A 23,567-nucleotide genomic window follows, 5' to 3' on the forward strand; every position below is an offset into this window, starting at 1 on the left:
GTCGTGTTTAAGCCCGCCCCTTCCCCCGGAAGCCCCGGGGAAGGCTCCTAAAAACTCCCCATTGAAACCCCATGTTAAATGAAAAGTGCCCGAATCGCTCCCAAACTTTTTCTACCCCCCCTAAGTGGGGGTCTACGAACAAATACTTCGGCCTCGGATTTTGGGTCCGCCCCCCGGAAGTGGGTGAAACAGGCACTTCAAACACTTTGTTGAATTGTTCAAAAACATTCGTAAAAAAATTGTATTTTTCTAAGATGCTCCTTTTAACACAGAATTATTTGGTATATTTTTAAAAAAATGTATTGGTTACTTTTTTTTAAATATTTTTTTTTCATTATTATTATTATTTTTTGTTTTGCGTTCGCTTCCCGCGTTTGCGCGTCTTACTTGTGTATGAGTAGTGTGTTACTGTGTGTAAAACAGTGTGTACCTGTGAGTTGACAGTCTGGCCCATGGGGATGCGGGAACACTCCAGAGCATACTGCTTCACACAGAAATAACAGCCCTAATGTAGCGCGTGCACACACACACACACACACACACACACACACACACACACACACACACACACACACACACACACACACACACACACACACACACACACACACACACACACACACACACACACACACAGTTTATAAATAAATCCATTATGTTTATAAAGAAACCATTACGTTCGTAAACATGTTTATACACATACTGGGTTTGTTTATAAACATGTTTGTAAACATAATGGGGGCACATGGCAGTTATAACTAGGAACACAGCCAAAAAATAATGTTGCCTAAAAATGCCATTTTGGCCATTTTAAAGGTTTCATGACATGCTGGTTTACAAAACATTAAAAGTCTTTAACATGGTCCTTCAAACGTGTATTAAAAGGTTTTAACTGAAAAATCCACCAGCCATGGCAGGTTTTTTTTAGACCACAGAAAATCCACTGAATGTTCTAAGTTCAGTTTTTTGGGGTGTAATTGAGGTCAGAAAACCAAAAAAAAAAAAACTGAAAAATAAAACACATTTGATGTCATGAAACCTTTCAGAATGTGAGTGTCACTTGTCCAAAAAAGGAAGCCATTTAGACACATGTATACTGCATTGGGCATCAAATTAATCCGTTTTATGCATGTTACAGTGGTCAGTTAACATCTAAAAAGCCCTGACAAATGCAGTTGATGTTAATGTCAATGATGAAAACGTTCAGTAAACATTTTTAAATTACTATATCCATCTCAATTGGGCTGCAACAGTTAATCAAATTAATCAATGTACACATTGATTACATATATATATATACAAAATCACACCCAGTGTGAAGTGGGCGGTGTGTGGTCATCACAACATGACTCACTTAAAAAAAGCATAGATGTGTTTTTTTAAGTCCATACTGCTATTCATAGGGCTGCACATGTGTCATGTGTTTCGCTAGCCAATCACAGTCCTGAATTTGCAAAGCCACAGTCAGCCAATCACATTACAGCTAGTTGTGATGACACTAGCTGTAATGTGATTGGCTGACTTTGCAAAAGTATAGATTTGCATTGACTGTGGAAGGGTTAGCGTTGTACACTGCGTTGTAGACTATTGGCCAATCACGGTGCAGGATTGGTCAGTGTCCAAACCTCACTTATAGGGGGCGGTTACACCGCCCCAAAAATCACACCCAGTGTGAAGTGGGCGGTGTGTGGTCATCACAATGGTCATCACAGACCCATGACTCACTTAAAAAAAAAACATAAATGTGTTTTTTTTAACACATGGCTGCCATCTTCTTTTTTTTTTCCTACAGTAGACTGCCAGACTTTTTCAATGAGAAAAAAAAAGTACTTAGGAGCCGAGATACAGAATTTTTAAGTTTTAAGTTACAAGGAAGTGTCTGGGAGTCTAAATCTTCGGAAAATCGTATCTCCTTGGTCTTTGGGTCAAATAAAAAAAATAAAAACGTTTTTTTTTGTTTTTTTTGAAAGAACGCAGATCTGCGTCAATGGCAGCGTGCGGGCTTTTGCGCAAAAGAACGCAGATCTGCGTCAATGGCAGCCAAAGAGTTAAGTGCATAGTCCTATTTATAGGGCTATTCACATGTGTCATGTGTTTCGCTAGCCAATCACAGTCCTGAATAGAGTCAGCCAATAGAGTCAGCCAATCACATTGCAGCTAGTGGTCATCACAGTGATGGAAGCTCACTTAAAGAAAAGTATAGATTTGCATTGAATGTGTAGGGGTTAGGGGTGTACAATGGTGGCCAATCACAGTGCACGGTTAGGGGGGTACAATGGTGGCCAATCACAGTGCAGCGAATGTCGATGTCCAAACCTCACATATAGGGGCGGTTACACCGCCCAAAAATGATAATACAAAATGTTCCCGTGCGGTGTCCGCCGTCGAGTCGTTTGGATAGGTGGTAGTCCAGAACCACCGATCCGACCAATATGTCCATATATAGGCATGCCAATATGATGGGCATATACTGATGACATCAGGGATCTCCATATATGGACATAAAGGAACACAGACAGACGGGTACTCTGACACCCCGACACTACGACTCAGACATATTGGTCGGATCGGTGGTGCAAATCTCTATTTTTTTAAAAGTGCATCTCAATTATTCAACACGGTTTTCTGCTTACCTGAAAGGCCAGCTCCATGAGGACAATGCCCCCCGGCAGTGCCCTCTGCAGGTGGTAGACAGTAGGGCTCGATCCTGTAGTCTGTGGAAAGTTCATAAATAGCCGATCTATAAGCTCACAACGTGTAGCAGTGCAACGCGTTGTGATCTTGTAGATCTGCTATTTTTCGGCTCTAGGCTTACACGTTAAAAATGTATATATATATTTTTTTGTAAGAATGGCATTCATAAAATTGTCATCCTAAAATGTTCATGTCCTCACAAGTATAGTAATACAAATGTGTGTGTGTGTTTGTGTGTGTGTGTGTGTGTGTGTGTGTGTGTGTGTGTGTGTGTGTGTGTTAACCTTGGGGCTGTCTTCGCTCTTCTGTTTGACGTATGAGAAGGACATTCTTCCTTCTGAGGACATGGAGCTCAGCATGGCGGCACGCGCTCGAGCTACGCTGCAATAGAACCATGTTCATTGAGTAATTAATACAGTGCTTCTCAAACATTTTCATATCAAGGACCGCCAAATAGGCTCTGTGCACAGCAGACATATTGTGAAGACATTCACAGGTGTTACCAATGATTCTAATGACGGCTCTGTTCCATTCTGGTCAAACAGAGTCAGGGTGCTGATATTGTGCATGTTGGCTCACTGGAAACACTGAAAACTCATGGTTCCTTAAGGGGTTTCCAAATGGCCCCTTACGGGTGTGTAACTCTGAGAGTGTACAAATGGAACCAAATGGACCCGGGTTCCATTTGTACACTCTTAGAGTTATGGGGGTGGTGGAAATCGAAAGATCTGAGAACCACTGTGCTACACGAAATGGAACAATATTTTCTAGTTTATCACATGCTATTTCATTTACAGTAATATTTTGAATGCTTCAGTTGCACGACTGATTTTTTTTTATACTCTTACTGTACTATTTACATGATTATTTGACTAACTTGTAGATGCACTTTAACAATTATTCATCATTTTTATTGATTCCTAGATCAGTGGTTCTCAAAAAATATATCATTAAAGGACCCTCATAACTGAGAGTGTACAACTGGAACCAAATGGGCCCATTTAGTTCCATTTGTACATGCTCAGAGTTACAGACCTGTAAGGGTCTGAGAGTCCGTGGACCCCACTTTGAGTACCGCTGTCCTAGATTTCTTTTAACACATTGGGTGCCAAAACCGTATATCTACGGTTTTGTAAATAGTCGCGTTGAGTGCCAAAACCGTAGATCTAAGGGAAGAGATTAATTTATTTATATATCTATTTTTCCACGTGGGGCGTTCTAACACAACTTTGGAATGATTCACAGAGCTTGAAAGAAGGGGCGGACGGAAGTGGATCCATGCCAAAAAAACGACCTCCCGTCCACACCCATTATAAAACCTTGAGAAAAAGCTTCATATCTCCATTTCTTTTTTAACGTGGTGGAAACGAGCCGTTTTCGATGGGTGATCACTTTGCAATGGAGGATCACTTTAGAAATATTATTGTTCCAGGCGTTAGTCGGAGTGTTTTTAGTAATTTTAAAGTTGTCATAAAAGTTTATATCCATATTTATCGATCGATTCACTGTGTGTTTCCGGAGCAGGAGTCTCTCACTATTGCTCCGGAGGAAAAACATTACATCCGGAGCTAGTGTCCCCTTCGCTACAGGCCGTTGGAAACACGCGTCTCCTCTGAAAACTGGACAAAAAAAAAAGAACAGAGATACAGGCGAAAGAAAAAAAACTACAAACATGGAGTCGACGGGAAAGATTATTTCCGAAGTCCATTATTTCCGTATCCGTTTGTGCTACAGTTTTACTGCTCCCTTCGGATTCAAGATCAGACCGTGACGGTCTATAAAACAACATTAAGTAAAAACTTGGGATTTCTCGTTCTGGCACTGAGGGCATTCAGAAAAAACTCGGGATAACTCGGGGCTTGGCACTGAGAGAGTTAATAAACCTCTGGAACCCCAAGTGTTAAATTACACACTATTATCAGATCGGTACTCGGTATCGAACGAGACACAAGTTATCGGCAGTGGTGGAAAAAGTACTCACATTTCTTACTTAAGTAAAAGTATCAATACTGCATTGTAGAAATACTCTGTTACAAGTAAAATTCCGGAATTAAAACATTACTTGAGTAAAAGTACAAAAGTATTGGCATCAAAATATACTTGAAGTACCAAAAGTAAAAGTACTGAAATGTTTGACAATAGACGATATACAAGCTCACAACACGCCGTGACGCGACGCGGTGTGAGCTTGTAGATCGGCTATTTTCAAATAGCCTAGGAATAAAATAGGGCCGAAGTGGTTAATGTATGTTTTATAATATAATAATTGACATCTGCAAAGTAACTAGTAACTCAAGTATTCAAATAATTGTAGTGGAGTAAAAGTACAATATTTGCCCTGAGATGTAGTGGAGTAGAAGTAAAAGTATTGAAAATTGGAAATACTCCAGTAAAGTAAAAGTGCCTCATAATTGTACTTAAGTACAGTACATGAGAACATGTAGTTAGTTGCTCTAATGTAAACATACTTGCGTGTGGGGGACATGGGGCGGACCTGTACCAGGATGAAGCCCATGCTCTGCAGGTACTGGACATACTGCTGTAGGAAGGTGTTGGACAGATCAAGTAGCCAGGCCTCCTCCTTCAGACGGCCGGGGAACGTGTCTGCAGAGTCAGTGCTGTAGCTCCGATCCCTGCTGCCCGACGCCATGCTGTCACTGGAGCGGTGGCGCTTCTGCAGTGATGGAAGAGGTATACTCGCATGTTTCACTTAAAGGGGAATACCACTTATTTTCAACATTGAACTATGTCTCTAATACACCTTACGTAGAGCAGTTGTGTGGAAATAAGATAAAAGCCCCTTTAACGCATCCGTGAGTCATTTTGATTCCTTAGCAGATATACAAGCTCATACTGCGACACAGAGTGCCGAGCTATGAACATTTGTGCAAATCTTTGAATATATATATATATATTTTTTAAGCGAACATCTTTAACTCAAATCTTTGCTTCTGGGGGGTCCCTGGAACAACATATTTTGAGATGGGGGTCTGCGGCCAAATACATATAATTTTGGGGGTCCTTGACATGAAAAAAGCCACTGATATTACAGCAACATAAGTTGTTTTTTTTAAACAAAGGATTTAGAAGACATTTGTAGAATCCCCAGAAGCAAAGATTTGAGTTAAAACGTTAGCTTTAGAAAATATATATTCAAAGATTTGTACACATTTTTTAAAATGTATACAAATCATTTGAAAATAGCAAATCTACAAGCTAACAGTGTGAGCTTTCATCAGTGAGCTTGTAGATTTGATATTTTTAAATAGCCAAAGTACAATATAGGGTTGGAGTGATTAATGTATGTTTTGTAATAATAATCAAACTCTACAAAGTAACTAATAACTCATTTTCAATTAATTGTAGTGGGGTAAAAGTACAACATTCACCTCAGAGATGTAGTGGAGTAAAAGTACGTATTGAAAATTGTAAATACTCCAGTAAAGTAAAAGTACCCCAATAGTGTACCTAACACATTCATTGTCAGGTATTAATTAATTAATTAATCTGTAAAAAAAAACAATTAAAAAAACAGCTCTATATTCTGATAGTAATCATTGCTATAGAGTGCTATAGCAATGATACAGTTACATTTTAAGTGATGAAACAACAAAATGAGCAGACACAATTAGAATTGGAACACTTCTAATGGGATCTCCTGATGACATTGGTGACCCACCCTTACCGGTCCATTCGGTTCCATTTGTACACGCTCAGAGTTAAGGGGGTCCTTGAAATTAAAATGTTTGAGAACTACCGTGCTACACTAAATGGAACAGAGCCTTAATTAGCATGAATGGTACGACCTGTGAAGACAATTTCTTGTCTATGCTGTGCACAGAGCCTATTCAATAGTGTGGTTCCCAAACTTTTTAGCTCAAGACCCAAAAGAGAAATGTTATGTCTCCCCGGGACCCAAACTAGTGAATAGCAGATCTACAAGCTCACAACACGTTGCGTTGCGACGTGTTGTGAGCTTGTAGATCTGCTATTTTCACTGCTTCTTAAAAACATTTTTTTTTTATGGAATACATTTTTTGGTTCTTTTGTGATTTTTTATAAAAAACCTTTTGAAATAATAATAATTAAAACAAAATGCAGGAAACAAAACAAATAAAGTGGTATTTATTCGCGACCCATAGAAATTGGTCCGCGACCCACTGTTTGGGAAACAGCGGCCTATTGGGACGCTAGGAGGCGAAGACCAGGGTTTACCTTCACAGGAGGCTGGGCGACCTGCTCCTCTTGGATCTGCTTGCGGAAGACGGGGTCAAACAGCAGCGGCGTGGCACAGTAATGAACCAACCTGGACGAATGCTTCAATGTTTCCAAGTCTGTCACCTGAGGAACAGCGCCATCTACAGGTTAACACTTGACTGATTGATTGGATACTTTATTAGACAGAAGCGTAAACAGCACAAGGTACAGTCAGACATTTGCGCTAAAAGGAAAACATGAAAAAGGTACTGGGGACTTGTTTCCATTGTGGTCCGAACTACACAGTTAATATTTAATATAGACAATGAAAGCAGTGGTGGAAAAAGTACTCAATTGTTTTACTTAAGTAAAAGTATACTCCAGTGCATTTTGAATTCCGGACTTTTACTTGTAACAGAGTATTTCTATATTTCAGTATTGATACTTTTACTTAAGTAAAAACATTGAGTACTTTTTCCACCACTGCCTACAGCTTAAACTAAACATCTGTTCTCCTATAACATACGGCCAATTTGAAACTTTGACAGCAGACCCGCTGTGGGTAGGAATGTCTGCCAACTGTTTTTAACTTGTGTTGTAAGTATGCTGTATAGTGACGACACTGCAAACAAGGGCAACCTCAATGTCCTTTCGAGAATGAATAAAGGTTTGGATGATACTTACTGAGATGGGCATGTTGGACTGAGCTGACCTCTGCTGCCACGTGACAAACAGGTTCTCAATCTTCATCTGCTTCTCCATTTCTGCACACGCACGCACACGCGCAAACACACACACACACACACACACACACACACACACACACACACACACACACACACACACACACACACACACACACACACACACACACACACACACACACACACACACACACACACATCAACATCCTAGAAAAGGTTTCACAAAAAACTTTTTTTAAGTGTTAAATAGCTTTACATTGTGATAGTATTCATTGCTATAGTGTTTGTTCAGTAACAGTGTTAAATAGCTCTATATTGTGATATTATTCATTGCTATAGTGTTTGTTCAGTAACAGTGTTAAATTGCTCTATATTGTGATAGTAATCATTACTATAGAGGGTTTGTTAAAGTAATACTAGGTAACGTTTTCGGTAAAACTAAAGTTAAATTGTATATCTTTTGTAAGTGGCAAATGTTTCACAACACCCACTCCATGAATTTCACCTCCGAAAGCCTTTTATTTATATATTTTCTATTGAACGCTGTCGAGCATGACTTTCCCTCGGAAATTACGTCAGCTGGCCAGAAAAAGGAAGCGGAAATCCACCGGTTTCCTGTTTGGCCAGGAACTACCGCGCCGGTTTCCTGTTTGGCCAGGAACTACCGCGCTAATAACAAAAGGAAACTCACGCTGATTTTAAGAGATTGTATGATTTGAAGAACGAAAAAAAACAGAAAAAGAAAACACAGCTCACGGTAACTAAAGCTCCACTGGCTAAGAGAAACGATCCACAGATCGTATAAAAACAATTAAAAGAACGCTTTTTGAAACACTTCCGTCTTCCGGTGAAAACGAATGGAATTCTGGGTAACAGAGGATAAACGAACGGCCTGCAGTGACGGTAATGACCAGCAGAGGCTGCTAAAAGTCGTTTTTGGAAATTTGCACAGAACAACTTTAAGTAACAGTGTTAAATAGCTCTACATTGTGATAGTAATCATTGCTATAGAGTGTTTGTTCAGTAACAGTGTTAAATAGCTCTACATTGTGATAGTAATCAAAGCTATAGACTATAGAGTGTATGTTCAGTAACAGTGTTAAATAGCTCTATATAATGATAGTAATCATTGCTATAGTGTTTGTTCAGTAACAGTGTTAAATAGCTCTATATTGTGATAGTAATCATTACTATAGTGTTTGTTCAGTAACAGTGTTAAATAGCTCTACATTGTGATAGTAATCATTGCTAAAGAGTGTTTGTTCAGTAACAGTGTTAAATAGCTCTATATTGTGATAGTAATCATTGCTATAGTGTTTGTTCAGTAACATTGTTAAATAGCTCTATATTGTGATAGTAAAAATTGCTATAGAGTGATTGTTCAGCAACAGTGTTAACACATTGAGTGCCAAAAACGGTTATAGCCGTTTTTCATAATCCAAACGAGGAGTGCCAAAAACGGTTATAAAAAAAAAAAGGTTATAACCGTTTAAAAAAAAAAAAGTTTTTTTTTTTTTTTTTTTTTCCTTCACAGCACCAGGAAATATCATTTTTCGAAGATTTAGACTCCTATCCACTTCCTGGTTAACTTATGACTTCAAAAGCCTGTATCTCGGCTCTTGTGTACTTTTTTTTTTACTATGTATTTTGGACTATTTTCAACTGGCTGCAACTATGGAACGGATTTACCGAATGTTTTTAAAACCAAAAATGGTTAAAAACAGCAAATGACATTACATCTTTTTTTTTTTTAACATCTGGCACTCTTAAAATAGCTCTATGTTGTGATAGTAATCATTGCTATAGTGTTTGTTCAGTAACAGGGGTCTCCATGTCTCTCCAGTTCATTACTATACAGCAAAAAATGGGTTTATGTCAGGATACCAATTTCATCCAATCAGGACAGAGGAACTCATACAAGATAAATGATATACAATTGAAAATGGAAGTGACAATTTTTTTGGGGGGGGGGAATGGAACACTATAAAACTAAAGCTAATAAATTGGTCTCCTCTCCTGATTGGATGATGTGTGACCCAACTGAAATGCATTTTATTAAAGAGCTGAAATCACTTACACCACCTTTAATAATAATACAACAAATGCAATGAATGAAATTAATGGAATGTCGTGTACAGTGTCAGCAGATCAGTGTTAATTTTTATTTAGTTTCAGTCATAGTCTTTTGAATAAAATTCAATTTAGTTTTAGTCATATTTTAGTCATCTGAAATGTTTTAGTCAACTAAATCTACAGTTGATTCAGTCGACTAAAATGTATTTTGGCGGACCGTGAGAGTGTTGTAATGGCCGATTTATACTATAATCATTAACACTGCATCTGACCTCTCCTCTCGGCCGCTTTGACCTCCAGGAGCTGGGCTCCGTGCCAGGCCACGGCATCCTGGGCTGCGTCCTGGGCCCCGCTAGGGGGCCGCAGGGCCCCCACCACGTCCCTGAGGGCCTCGTCGAAGGGCAGCAGCTCCGACGGGAAGTGCAGGGGGGCCAGGCTGCGGCCCGGACCACCCAGCCGGCCCTGCTCTTTGTTGGGGACGGGAGGAACCGGACTGCGCAGCAGCGCGTCCGGCTCTATGGAGGGGCTGAAAAACGGGTTAGGGTCCTGCTGAGAAAACACACACACACACACACACACACACACAGGTTTGTATTACTACACTAGACAACTCAATTTTAGGATGCCATTGGAAATAACTGAAAATAGCCATAGATTAGCTATTTTTTTAAAACCGTAAATATAACCTCTAAAAGCCCACAGCTTTGGAGCAGTCAGTGGTGGCCTGAAGGTTAGAGGAGAGCACTTGTTGCCGCAAGGTTGCCGGTTCGATTCCCCGGACCGGCAGGAAAAGTCTGCGTGGGGAAGTGAATGGCCACCACTCACCCCTCCCCCAACACCGCCAAAATGCCCTTGAGCAAGGCACTGAAACCCCAACTGCTCCAGTGGAGCTGCTCAGTGTACTACAGTTTAAGACTGTGGTTGTACTGGTCAGCTTGGCACAAACAAGGGGTTGAACTCGTTCTCCTGCTATGCAACAAAAATGCGGAATGCCCTACCAAAAGTGGTGAAGGAGTATAAAACCCTACTCACTTTCAAAACTGCCCTAAAAAAATACCTTCAGGAGGCTGCAATTCCAAACTGGCCCCTGTAAAACTCATAACCTAGTCCCCCACATACTCTAAATAATCAAATGATATTATGCTATTTTTATACGTACATTATATTTCATATGGGCTGTTGTCCACAGACCTGCACCTTTCATGCAGTTCTATGGTCGGAATCGACTTTATTGTCACATCGCTGGTTTACAAAACTAGGCAATATTTATATAGGATGTGGAATTCCCTGACACAATCTATTAAAAGATGTTAAACACTGGTTTCAAAATTGGCCTGAAAAAAAAAAAACTTTTATCAGGAGACCACAAGGGGAGGTACATGCAAATTCCAGTAGAAAGGAGGTGTCATTCACTGCCGCCATTTTCTCCTTTGTACATAATAGTGTTTTGCATTTGTTTAAGACATGCATTATTGTGTACATTTTTATGCTATGTTGATGAATTGAATACCACAATGGAAACAAGTCCCCAGGACTTATCCTTTTAGCCTTAATGTCTGTCTGTACCAGGTGCTGTTTACATTTCTGACTGATACAGTATTCAATCAATCGATCAATACAGCTGTAAAGAAGTGAGTTCAATTAGTTTATGTGCAGAAAGAGAGGCTTGGAACAGAGAGAAAAAACTAACCAAGATATTTGATTTACGTATATACGCCAGTGGTGTAAAGTAACTAAGTACATTTACTCAAGTACTGTACTTGAGTGAAATTCTGAGGTACTTTTACTTTACTGGAGTATATCCAATTTCCAATACTTTTACTTCTACTCCACTACAACTCAGAGGCCAATATTGTACTTTTACTCCACTACAATATTTGAGAACTTTAGTTACTAGTTACTTTGCAGATATACATTATTACATTATAAAACATACATTAACCACTTTAGCCTATAACCTAGGCTATTTGAAAATAGACGATCTATAAGCTCACAACGTGTCGCATCGCGACGCGTTGTGAGCTTGTTGATCTGCTACAGTATTTTCAAATATTTTAGTACTTTAAGTACATTTAGATACCAATACTTTTGTACTTTCACTCAAGTAAATTTGGAATTCCAGACTTTTACTTGTACAGAGTACATTTACATTGCAGTATTGATACTTTTACTTAAGTAAAACATTTGAGTACTTTTTCCACCACTGATATACGCAGCAGGTTCTCAAACTTTGACCCGCACATTGATATGCATTTGGCCACGGGCCCCCCATCTGCACAGGTTTTGCCAGGGACCCCCAGAAGAGAAGATTTATGTTAAAACATTATCAAAATAATTCATATCTTTTTGGCCGAAAATAGCAGTTCTACAATCTGGCAATGCATTGCGCTGTGATGCGTCGTGAGCTTGTACAGACGAAAGCACAGAGCCAAAGGTCAACTTGACTAAGTATTGAGGGTTTAAGTGGTTAAATACCTGAAAATATGCATTAACACAGTCTAGGAAGCTATCTATGAAATCTATGAAAACAGTTTAATATGCAACAAAATGTGATACGTAGTGGGGGGTCCCTGCTTCATCTCTCTCATAGCTAAAGGGGTCCTTGGCCTGAAAAACGCTGAAGACCCCTGCCTTAAAAGATTTCCATCTTCTGTATTCCTTTGTATTTAAAAACAAGGAAGTATGTAGGGATGCTCTATGGGTAAAGTACAACATTTCAAATAACTTTTGTTTAATTGAAATAATTACACAATAATCATGACTTTTCTGTATTTGACAAGCACGACAAGCACGACTAGCACCACAAAGGCCTCATGGCCATTATGGACGCTGCAGCAGTCATTGTGGAGAACTTTTGGACATGTTTGTTCAACAAAGCAGCTTAAAACAGGCTGCCAGGGAGGACTGAGGGGATATGAGGGAAGAGGGGGCAATATAGCGGGGGCTCTCTTGGGTCGGGTGAAGGGCACATAGATGCCTTTAGGGACCAATCATTTACACTTCATCTTACGATGGCATCGCAACAGACACAGCTGACACTCTGCTGTCGGCTGGAACGTAAACTAAGTACATTTACTCAAGTACTTGAAAATTATTATTTTACTTGACAATTAATTGTCAAGTAAATTGTCAAGTACAAATAATTCATAAATAGTGGTTCCAAATGGCCCCTTACGGGTGTGTAATGTGTGTGTACACTCTCAGAGTTATGGGGGTCCTTGAAATAAAAAACAGTTTGAGAACCACTGTGCGACACTAAACGTAACAGAGCCCTTCATTAGTATCATTGGCAACACCTGTGAAGGAAGTAAGGGAGAGGCCCAGTTTTTTTTCGAAATGGCTGCTGTGCGCATAGACCAATTATTTGTTTACAAACATTGAGACTGGACGCACAATTCCCAACAGATCCCCAAACCTGCTGTTTTGGGGTGAGCTTGTTTCAGTTCATTCAACCTCCTCTGTGTGTAGGCTAGTGAGGTGCGCCCTGGCGACACAATATACTTCATTGCGCAACGGTATTGCGCACCGAGAACAGCTGACATACAAGCTCACAACCGCGTCACGGATGCGACCGCTGTGAGCTTGGAGATCTGCTATTCTCGGCCGTTCTCTGCGCGCGACACCTTCGCGGGATGGAGCATGAATTAGTCTTGACGGGCTGCAGCTGCGCGAGCCAAGCAGGGTCTGGTGCCATGATCATAGAGCGCTCCCTCTGTTCTTATGACAGCCACTGGAGGTGGAGTTTTGAGGACAACTGCTTTGAATTGTTATTATTGTTTACACACAACAGAAACCAAGGATTATATATTTCAAGAGCGAGAGATCACAGTAAAAATCCTAAGCATTCTTCCTCCACACTGGGAGAAAAACAGCATCTGAAAGTTTGATGGGATGCATTTTTACACGTGAGACTGTGACCACTTTTACATTGCATCTTATGAGCGGTGTTTTTTTTTGCTGCCGACCTGCGCGCGCATACTGTTTCGTATCAGTGTGACGTCGTCTGTTAAGGCGTCTATATAACCTATTATTGTAAAACTTAGTTACTTTTTTAGATTTGGAATATTATTACAAAACATAAAAAACTACTTGCTGAAATTCAAGACATTGTGGATGAAAAAGTGAAACTCTCTCATAATAATGAATAGCGACTATAACGGATGCTTCAGTGCTTCATGCCTGCAGGGCAGTGTGGGGGGTAGCAGGGCTCTGGTGGGACCAACCGGCCAGGCGAGGGGTCCCCCTCAGGGAGGAGGAGGAGGGGGGGACCATGCGAGGGGTCTTCCTCAGGACTGAACAGATGAGCAGAATGTCTGCGAGGGGTCAAATGACGTTCCGCTGCTCTGCCCCTGCCTTCTGTCCTCACGCATTACTGGCTCGGCCATTAAGACCCGGGCCATCGGATAAGATAACCTCATTTATTACTTATTTTTCTATTTTTATAATGAGACTGACTTGGTTGTAAGCAGCGGTGTAAAGTAACTAAGTACATTTACTTCATTGTATTGTATTTTTTGAGGCATTTGTACTTTACTTGAGTACCAATACTTTTACTTCTACTCCACTACATCTCAGAGGCAAATATTGTACTTTCATCCACTACAATTATATGAAAACTTTAGTTACTAGTTACTTTTCAGATATAAATTATTATATTATTATAAAACATACATTAACCACTTTATACATTTATACTGTACATAAGCTCACAACGTGTCGCATGGCATGCGTCGCATGGCGAGGTACTGTCACGATCACGTCCCCTGTTGTGTCCATCATGTGTTTAGCCACTGAGTGTGCCTCTGCCCCTTCCTTGCCCTGATCCTATTTCCCCTCAGCCAATCTCCTACTCTCCCTTCTACCTGAGGCAAAGGGTGATGAGCTCCAGTGACTATTTAAACTCTGTCTTTGTATTTGTTCAGTGCTGGATCTTAAGTTAGTGTTAGGTTTTATGTTCTATGTATGTACAGTGCTGTTATCCTATGTCATTCACCAAGTAAAGTCAAGTTTATGTGATCTTCATCTCCTGCCTTTGTTTGAGTTCTGAGTTTGAGTTCCTGCACTTGGGTCCTAACACCAGTTCAAGTAACAGAGTATTTCCATATTGCAGTATTGGTACTTTTACTTAAGTAAAACATTTGAGTACTTTTTCCACCACTGGTTTAAGAGGATGGCTGATGACCAGTGTTGGGTGGTAATGCGTTACTAGTAATGCGTTACCGCCTTACTAGTAACGCGATACCGTAATAATACTTTTACCAGTAAGGAGTGGTATAACTGACTAAGCTCATGTACATACTTCTGGTCTTAAAGGGTTAGTTCAGATTTTTTGAGTATTTTCAGTAGGACATACTTACCATTAATGTAGTGGTTGCAAAGGTATTAATTGATTGCCCGAGTCCCGTGGTCAGAGTTATGGTCCGTTTCTGATAAATATGAATGTAGTTCCGGTAGATTAGTAGATTTGGTGGGGGCCGCTCATTAAAAATAAATACATTTAAAAAACTAGCGTCATTTGTATTGTTGACCTATTTCTACCATATAGAGCAGGTTTCGTTCAATTTCGACCCCTCTGTCACATGGTACTATTTTTTGTGTCATATATTTTGTGCGTGAGTAGGCTGCCGCAGCGCAGTGATTCTGGACACAAACATTAGTACCATGTGACAGAGGGGTCGAAATTGAACGAAACCTGCTCTATATGGTAGAAATAGGTCAACAATACAAATGACGTTAGTTTTTTTTATTTTTTTATTTTTAATGAGCGGCCCCCACCAAATCTAGGATAAAAAGGATAATTCCTTTTAACAGGTCGTTCATGAAAGTCCTTGCGGTCTTGTTTCCAATGAGAACCTGTGAGCAATTTGGGGTTAAGAGTCTTGCTCAGGGACAAATTTCATTTCATCGACACATATGCTGGCCTGGCCGGGAATCGAACCTGCGGCAACCAGGGCCTCTGGCTCCTTAGGCGGACTCACTAACCACTCAGCTATGGCCGCCCCACCGGAACTACTTCATATTTATCAGAAATGGACCATAACTCTGACCACGGGACTCGGGCAATCAATTAATACCTTTGCAACCACTACATTAATGGTAAGTATTTCCTACAGAAAATACTCAAGAAATCTGAACTAACCCTTTAAGCTATGTGTATATATGTAGATCATTTTATGTTCAGTCACTACATCAGGCATTACGACGCCATCACGGCCCGCCAATATACAGTAACATTTTGTCGACTAAATCAGCTGTAGTTTTAGTAAACTAAAATATTATTATTCAACTAAAACTAGATTAAAAGTAAAACATTTCAGATGAATAAAATATGACCACAACTAAATGGAATTCTACTCAAAAGACTAAAACTAATTAAAACTGTGCTGTCATAATTAACACAACATTTAACACTGCTCAAGACAGTCCCATTGGCTCCCACAGTTTCCAAATGCTTCCTCCCACCCATCTGTAACTCGGGAAGCTCTGGAAATGAGTAGAGATGTCACGCTTGACAATTCATTGTCATACATACATTTTTAGCGGCGATAGCCGCTCTATACCTTTAGGTATAGAGCGGATCCTGCTCTATACCTGACTTTGTCCGTGTTCACCGTCAACGTTCTGATTGGTCAGACCCGTCAACGTTCTGATTGGTCAGACCCGTCAACGTTCTGATTGGTCAGACCCGTCAACAAAGTGATTGGTCAAGCTTCACGTGACACATGGCTATAAACACATTATAAACACATATCGATGACAAAATGTATCAAAGGCGCCGCTACCTTCACACAGGGTGTGATTTTTTTGTTTGCCATTGGACAATGGAACACATAAATGATGACCACATTTCTGTTTGGCTTTTAGGCTTCCTAAACAAAAGTTGCACAGGGCAGATATGACAAATACCTTAAATATACAAAGACATGACTGACATATTTAATGACTTTATTCCTTCAAATAAATAAATAGAAATAGTGGAAACGGCAGATCTACAAGCTCACAACGCCATCCTAGAAATGGGTGGGTAAATAAAAAAAATAAAAAACGAGGGAGTGGATGGAACGCTAACTTAGCAGAAATGGACATTCCAAAACATATGTTGGTTTCTTTCTGAACTGAATTCAGAACATGTAGCGGGTGTGTGTATGGTGTTGGGAGATTGTGTTAGAGACAGGGCTTGCGTGAGAGACAGTGTGCTGAGTGACAGTGACAAGTGTGTGGACGTGTGACAGCTGTTTGAATGCTCTCTCTCTCTCAAGTGGAAAACTTACACATGTTCCTCCATAAAGGCTCAACCCACCTCAACCACTACCTCAAGCTCAGTGGTGGAAAAAGTATTCATATTTTTTACTTAAGTAAAAGTATCAATATTGCAATGTAAAAATACTCTATTACAAGTAAAATCCCTGCATTCAAAATTGACTTGAGTAAAAGTACAAAAGTATTGGTATCAAACTTATACAATGCAGTATTGATACTTTTACTTAAGTAAAACATTTGAGTACTTTTTCCACCACTGTGTGTGTGTGTGTGTGTGTGTGTGTGTGTGTGTGTGTGTGTGTGTGTGTGTGTGTGTGTGTGTGTGTGTGTGTGTGTGTGTGTGTGTGTGTGTGTGCGCGCGTGCGTTCATACCTGCTTGGAGTCTTCGTGGCTGGGCGAGTCGGAGAAGCAGCAGTGGTGAAACAGGCCCATCTTCTGGCTGAGAAGGCAGTGCACCACATGAGCCCGGGCGTTCTGCCACTGCACCAGTCTGAGCAGCTCCCTGTTCAACGCCGCGCCCAGGTCCACCGACCAGTTGTAGCTGTACAGGGTCACCTATGGGCAGTGGTGGAAAGGAACTAAGTACATGTACTCAAGTACTGTACTTAAGTACAATTCTGAGGTATTTGCACTTTACTTGAGTATTTCCAATTTCCAATACTTTTACTTCTACTCCACTACATCTCAGAGGCAAATATTTTACTTTTACTCCACTACAATTGTTTAAAAACTTTTACTAGTTACTTTGCAGATGTAAATTATTACATTATAAAACATGCATTAACCACTTTAGCCCTATTTTATATCTAGGCTATTTGAAAATAGCAGATCTACAAGCTCACAACGCGACGCGATCAACGCATTGTGAACTTGCTTAAATCTGCTATTTTCAAATGATTTTTTTCTTACATTTTATTAATTTGAAAACTTGTGAGATGCATGCATTATGCATTCTGCAATATATTTTGATGGCAATACGTTTGTACTGTACTTTTTACTCAAGTAAATTTTGAAGTACTTTTTACACCACTGTGGAAACCTTGTGCCCAAATGCCCAAATTGGGGGGGGGGGGGTCATTATTTGTTATTATGTAGTCACAAGCTTCTATTAATAGTATCCATTGGTTAAATGTTTATAAGAAACACAAACAGACTTTTTTTGTAGATCTACAATCATGTGAGCTTGTAGATCTGTTATTTTTGAAGAAGAAAAATACAAATAAAATATCAGGGGTAGGGCTGTCAAGCAATTTAACATTGTCATCAGATTAATCACAGGCTTAGGCTACGCACAGGTTCTCTTTCCATCTTGTTTCATTGTTTACATCCAGACATAACAAACCGATGACTAGTCCAGAGTGGGTGGAATTATGGGATGTATGGGGCGGGACATTCTGCCTGTTTATTTTGTTACTTTTTTTTGTATCCAATTAATTCCATAAATTAATTAACTTGGTTAACTCAGTTATTTTGACATCCCTAATAATCAGGTGTGTCACAATTATCCTAATCCAAGTACTCTATTTGACTTTTAAGGTCAAGATTGGATTTGATATAAAGCTTTTCAGTAAGACTATACAAAATTATAATAAACATGTGTAATCCTGACCTTTTGGCAGGTGAGGATACTCCACAATGTTTTGTAAAGTCCTCTCGTGCCCTCTAGTGGCTGTTCTTTAAACTGCAGCGTGAACTCTTCACATCAAGCAAATTGATGTCAGATTTTACAATCCGGGCTTTGATCCCCGTATGAATAATTTATAGGATATGAAATACAAAATAACATCAAAGATACAGCACATTTAAAGGTAAAGTAAAGATTTTTTGGTACATTTTTGGGGAGGATAACAATACTTATTGAACAAGGACATGTTTTGGGGATGATTTAAGCCACACCATGGGACATGAGGAATGAGTCTTGGCACACACTGTACCACATAGACTCCTGATCACAATCTACTGAGCAGGCTACACACTGTAGTTTATAGGCAGTGCTTTCTATGCCAGTGGTTCTCAAACTTTTTCATGTCGAGGGCCCCCCAAAATGTATTTGGCTGTGGACCCCCATCTGAACAATATTTCAGATGCAAAGATTTGAGTTAAAACATAAAATACATTACAAAAAAACTGGAGGTCCCCGGACTTCACTTGGAGAACCAATGCTCTATGCCAGCGATTCCCAACCTTCTCGGGGCCCACTTGAAGATCCATCCATCTGATCATTTAACACGGCAACCATTAAATGGGCAGATTGGTGGGACGTGTGCATTTTCAGAGCCTGTTTATTATAATAATAAATCTATCGATTGTGTTCTGCCTTGGGATCAACATAGCATACTTTAAAGGTAGGGTTAGTGATTTTATTTGATTAAAATAATTGTTAAATAGCTCCATATTCTGATAGCACTTTTCACTATAGTGTTTGTTCAGTAACAGGAGTCCGCATGTCTCTCCGGCTCTTTATTAAACTTCATAGGGATACCAATTTTATCCAATCAGGATAGAGAACTCAGACAGGATACAGATGAAACAAGTGTAATTGGATGTAATGACACAAAGACATGAGCAGACTCAATTGGAACTGGAACACTATGAAGCTATAGAATTAAGCTGATCGATGAGTACTCTCTCCTGATTGGCTGACATTTTGTCCAATTGTGTTCCAAATGGACCCTTACAGGTGTGTAACTGAGTATACAAATGGAATCTGGTTCCATTTGTACACTCTGAGAGTTATGGGCGGTCTTTTTTTAGAACCCTTGCTTTCCAGCAGTGGTATAAGTACATTTACTCAAGTACTGTACTTGCAGTACTTTCCAGCTGTGTGTCTGACCTTTCCAGCAGTGTGTCTGACCTTTACAGCAGTGTGTCTGACCTTTACAGCAGTGTGTCTGACCTTTACAGCAGTGTGTCTGACCTTTACAGCAGTGTGTCTGACCTTTACAGCAGTGTGTCTGACCTTTACAGCAGTGTTTCTGACCTTTACAGCAGTGTTTCTGACCTTTACAGCAGTGTGTCTGACCTTTACAGCAGTGTGTCTGACCTTTACAGCAGTGTGTCTGTCCTTTACAGCAGTGTGTCTGTCCTTTACAGCAGTGTTTCTGACCTTTACAGCAGTGTGTCTGTCCTTTACAGCAGTGTGTCTGACCTTTACAGCAGTGTGTCTGTCCTTTACAGCAGTGTGTCTGACCTTTACAGCAGTGTTTCTGACCTTTACATCAGTGTTTCTGACCTTTACATCAGTGTTTCTGACCTTTACAGCAGTGTGTCTGACCTTTACAGCAGTGTGTCTGTCCTTGACAGCAGTGTGTCTGTCCTTTACAGCAGTGTGTCTGTCCTTTACAGCAGTGTGTCTGACCTTTACAGCAGTGTTTCTGACCTTTTTGTCCAGTATGTTGACCAGGAGGAACCTCTGGCGTGGCGCCACTCCTCTGCATTGACCTGGGGTCAGCCATTCAGTCTGCTCCAGAGCCTCGAAGCGCTGGAAGCCCTTATGAGCTGTCGCACAACACAATGACAATATGATTTATCAATGGACAAATACTCCTAACTGTAAGGATTACTGTAGCATACACTACAGGGCCACCCATTTTCAACCTTATCTTCATATAATTGGTCCTCACTGGTGCTCATTATAAGATGGCACCATTTCTGTCTACTCTACTCTGTCTCTCAGAGGAGGACTGTGGACAGTAAAAAAAAACTGCCTACCAGTGACATCATCGGTAGGCAGGTTTGGTCATTTCAACATAGATTTTTGTTTTAAATAGGGGAACAAGGTCATTGGTAGGCATGTTTGTGAACTGGCCACAGTCCACCAATGAGACAGAGTGAGTAGACAGAAATGGTGTGCATTAATAATGAGCATTAGTTAAGACCAATTATATGAAGATATTGTTGGAAAAGGGTGAAGTGCTCCTTTAACAAATGAAACCAACAAATGGGTTCCATTTGGTCACTCTCTGATTTAAATAAACAATGATGATTTCACACTTTAGATTGAGGTTCCAGAGATAAAACAAAGTGTATCCATGGCCTGTGGTCTAATGGGGTCCTTGAAATGGAAATAAATCAAATAATAAATACATACATACATACATAAAGGTTAAGAATCACTGTTCTATGTGAGGGTAAGTGGAAGCAATTTGTTGAAATTGTTTTAGTTAATGACTGGTCTGGTATTACTAAAAAAAAAACTCTGCAGACAACATGTGCTGGCCTGGAGAACAGACTTACGTGTGAACCTACTCATCAGCCCTGGGCTGTTCTCCTCATCTGAACAGTCAGCTGTAGGGCAAACAGACAGCAAGGCAAGGACACACACACACACACACACACACACACACACACACACACACACACACACACACACACACACACACACACACACACACACACACACACACACACACACACACACACACACACACACACACACACACACACACACACAGCGACACACACAGCTAAGAGAGAGTCTGGCAAAAGGCAACGTTGAGGTTATGCATGAAAGGGTGTGTTGAACAAACATAGAATGCAAGAATCAAAGTGCAGGTGCAAAGCATTAGTAGAAGTATTGATTAACGCCTGCTCGCTTTCAGGAGCTAAATTCCAACACTCAGATGTCTGCCTCCTCCAGTGTCAGCCAGAAATGGTTTGCGTCCCAAACGCTCATTATTGCTTTCCTCGGAGAGAGGAGGCTCCCCAGGCCACTTGGAGTGAGGATCAGTGAGGATACATCATGTATCCTTCGTGTCTCCTTTGAGGAAGTTTTAGAACCAGTGATCCAGTGATAAAGTTGTGTGACACGTCATAAGTAAACGCTGTCACTTCAAAATGGCGCTGACTGAGTGAGGAGAGTTCCCTTTCCTTAAAGCCAACCCTAGTGATTCCTCTACCCTCGCCTCCCCTCCTTGCTTGTTTGAGTGTTGTAATCTGGCTTTTGAGGGAGTCAAAAGTAATGCCATTGTTTCATGTGAGATGTTTAGCTGTCAGGCAGAAAATTATATCACATATAATGCATAGTGTTTTATAGTCAGTATATACTATATAGTGTATTGGGTCTTATAGTCTCTCTCTATATAGATCTATCTATCTATCTATATATATCTATATATATATATATATATATATATATATCTATCTATATATATATATATATATATATATATATATATATATATATAGTGTATTGGGTCTTATAGTCTCTCTCTATATAGATCTACAGTATCTATCTATCTATCCATCTATCTATCTATCTATCTATATATATATATATATATTTATATTAAGGTAAATATGTGCCTCATGGGGGCGCTGTCGACTATGGGGCTTTGGGAGATAGAGAATGTCATTCACAGAAGAAGAGTCACTTGTCAGAGTTTAGAGTGAATAATAAAGTTTGACTGTGTTCCTGACGTTGTCTTGAGTTATAATATTAACAGAACAACAATACACAACCAAAGCAGTGTGTGCGCTGGTCTTTGAAACCTTACAATGTAACGTCGTCTGTAATTATCATGACAGTGATGTCACTGACACATCCTTGGTATTTTAGCAGTGACGTCACAGACTAATCCATGGTATATTTATCCTAGTGGCAGCGTTCGCTACATATGTGTTTTTTGTTTATGTTTTTTCACGGCTCTCACTACTCAAACACTAGCGGGATTATTATTTCTTGTGAACATTCAAGTACAACTATGAGAAGGTACAACCCAGGTAAAATAATGTGTCATTACAAAAATATATACATGATATATGATTAGCAGTCCACTTCCTTCTGTTGGTACGGATGGATTCACATTGCAGCGCTCCGTACCCGAGTACGCATGATCCGGATCCGAGACTACCTCCCCAGGCAGTTCCGGGGAATCTGCCAAGTGGTCCGGGATGCGCACCCGGGACCCATAGTCTGAATCCGCCGGCGTGTCTTCTCTTTCGGCAAGACTTTTTTTTTTGTTTACTGGGGGGGAGCGGGGGGGGGAGGAGCAGGCAACTCTAGGCTGCATAGTTGAGCACAGATCCATTGAGACTAGTAAGGTTGAGCAGAGAGCGCATCGTCTGACGTTGATAAAAAAAGAAAAAAGTATATTGATATCATTCGGTTCATAGCGCGTACCGAACCGAGACCCTGGTATTGAACTGTTCAATACGAATACATGTATCGTTGCAGGCTTAATATATATATATATATATATACATATACATATACATATATATATATATACCGTAAATTTCGGACTATAAGCCGCGACTTTTTTCCCATTTTTCGACCCTGCGGCTTATATAACGGTGCGGCTTATCTATGGATTTTTATAGCTAACGGCCACTAGGGGACCTCCTAAATCTATGGATTTCACACCCGCGGCTTATAGTCCAGTGCGGCTTATATATGTACAAATCATTCAATTTAGCTGCTGCGGCTTATATTCAGGTGCGCCTTATAGTGCGAAATTTACGGTACATATATATATACATATATACATATACATATACATATACATATATATATACATATATACATATACATATACATATATATATATATATATATATATATATATATATATGTATATGTATATATATATATATACAGACCCTTTCCAAAAAATTAGAATATCATGGAAAAGTTGATTT

General features: G+C 40.0%; 1 protein-coding gene across 7 annotated transcripts in view; it reads right to left on the reverse strand.

Annotated features, from left to right (window-relative positions):
• szt2 (SZT2 subunit of KICSTOR complex) overlaps positions 1-23,567 on the reverse strand; it is a 197,013-nt gene that overhangs the window by 30,405 nt on the left and 143,041 nt on the right. For 4 of the 7 annotated variants that reach the window (XM_084065742.1, XM_084065743.1, XM_084065746.1 and 1 more), the window contains exons 58-67: positions 21,165-21,215; positions 20,308-20,426; positions 17,301-17,483; positions 9,941-10,217; positions 7,576-7,655; positions 6,910-7,035; positions 5,163-5,368; positions 2,979-3,075; positions 2,634-2,714; positions 431-505 (exon numbers count right to left, since the gene is read on the reverse strand). In XM_084065742.1, coding sequence (XP_083921868.1) covers positions 431-505; positions 2,634-2,714; positions 2,979-3,075; positions 5,163-5,368; positions 6,910-7,035; positions 7,576-7,655; positions 9,941-10,217; positions 17,301-17,483; positions 20,308-20,426; positions 21,165-21,215 — 1,295 coding nt within the window. The remainder of the gene's footprint in view (positions 1-430; positions 506-2,633; positions 2,715-2,978; positions 3,076-5,162; positions 5,369-6,909; positions 7,036-7,575; positions 7,656-9,940; positions 10,218-17,300; positions 17,484-20,307; positions 20,427-21,164; positions 21,216-23,567) is intronic. The other 3 variants (XM_084065741.1, XM_084065745.1, XM_084065744.1) reach the window with 3 other exon arrangements.

The sequence above is a fragment of the Gymnoscopelus microlampas genome (assembly GCF_963454915.1).
Source record: "Gymnoscopelus microlampas genome assembly, chromosome: 9".
Classification (NCBI taxonomy): domain Eukaryota; kingdom Metazoa; phylum Chordata; class Actinopteri; order Myctophiformes; family Myctophidae; genus Gymnoscopelus; species Gymnoscopelus microlampas.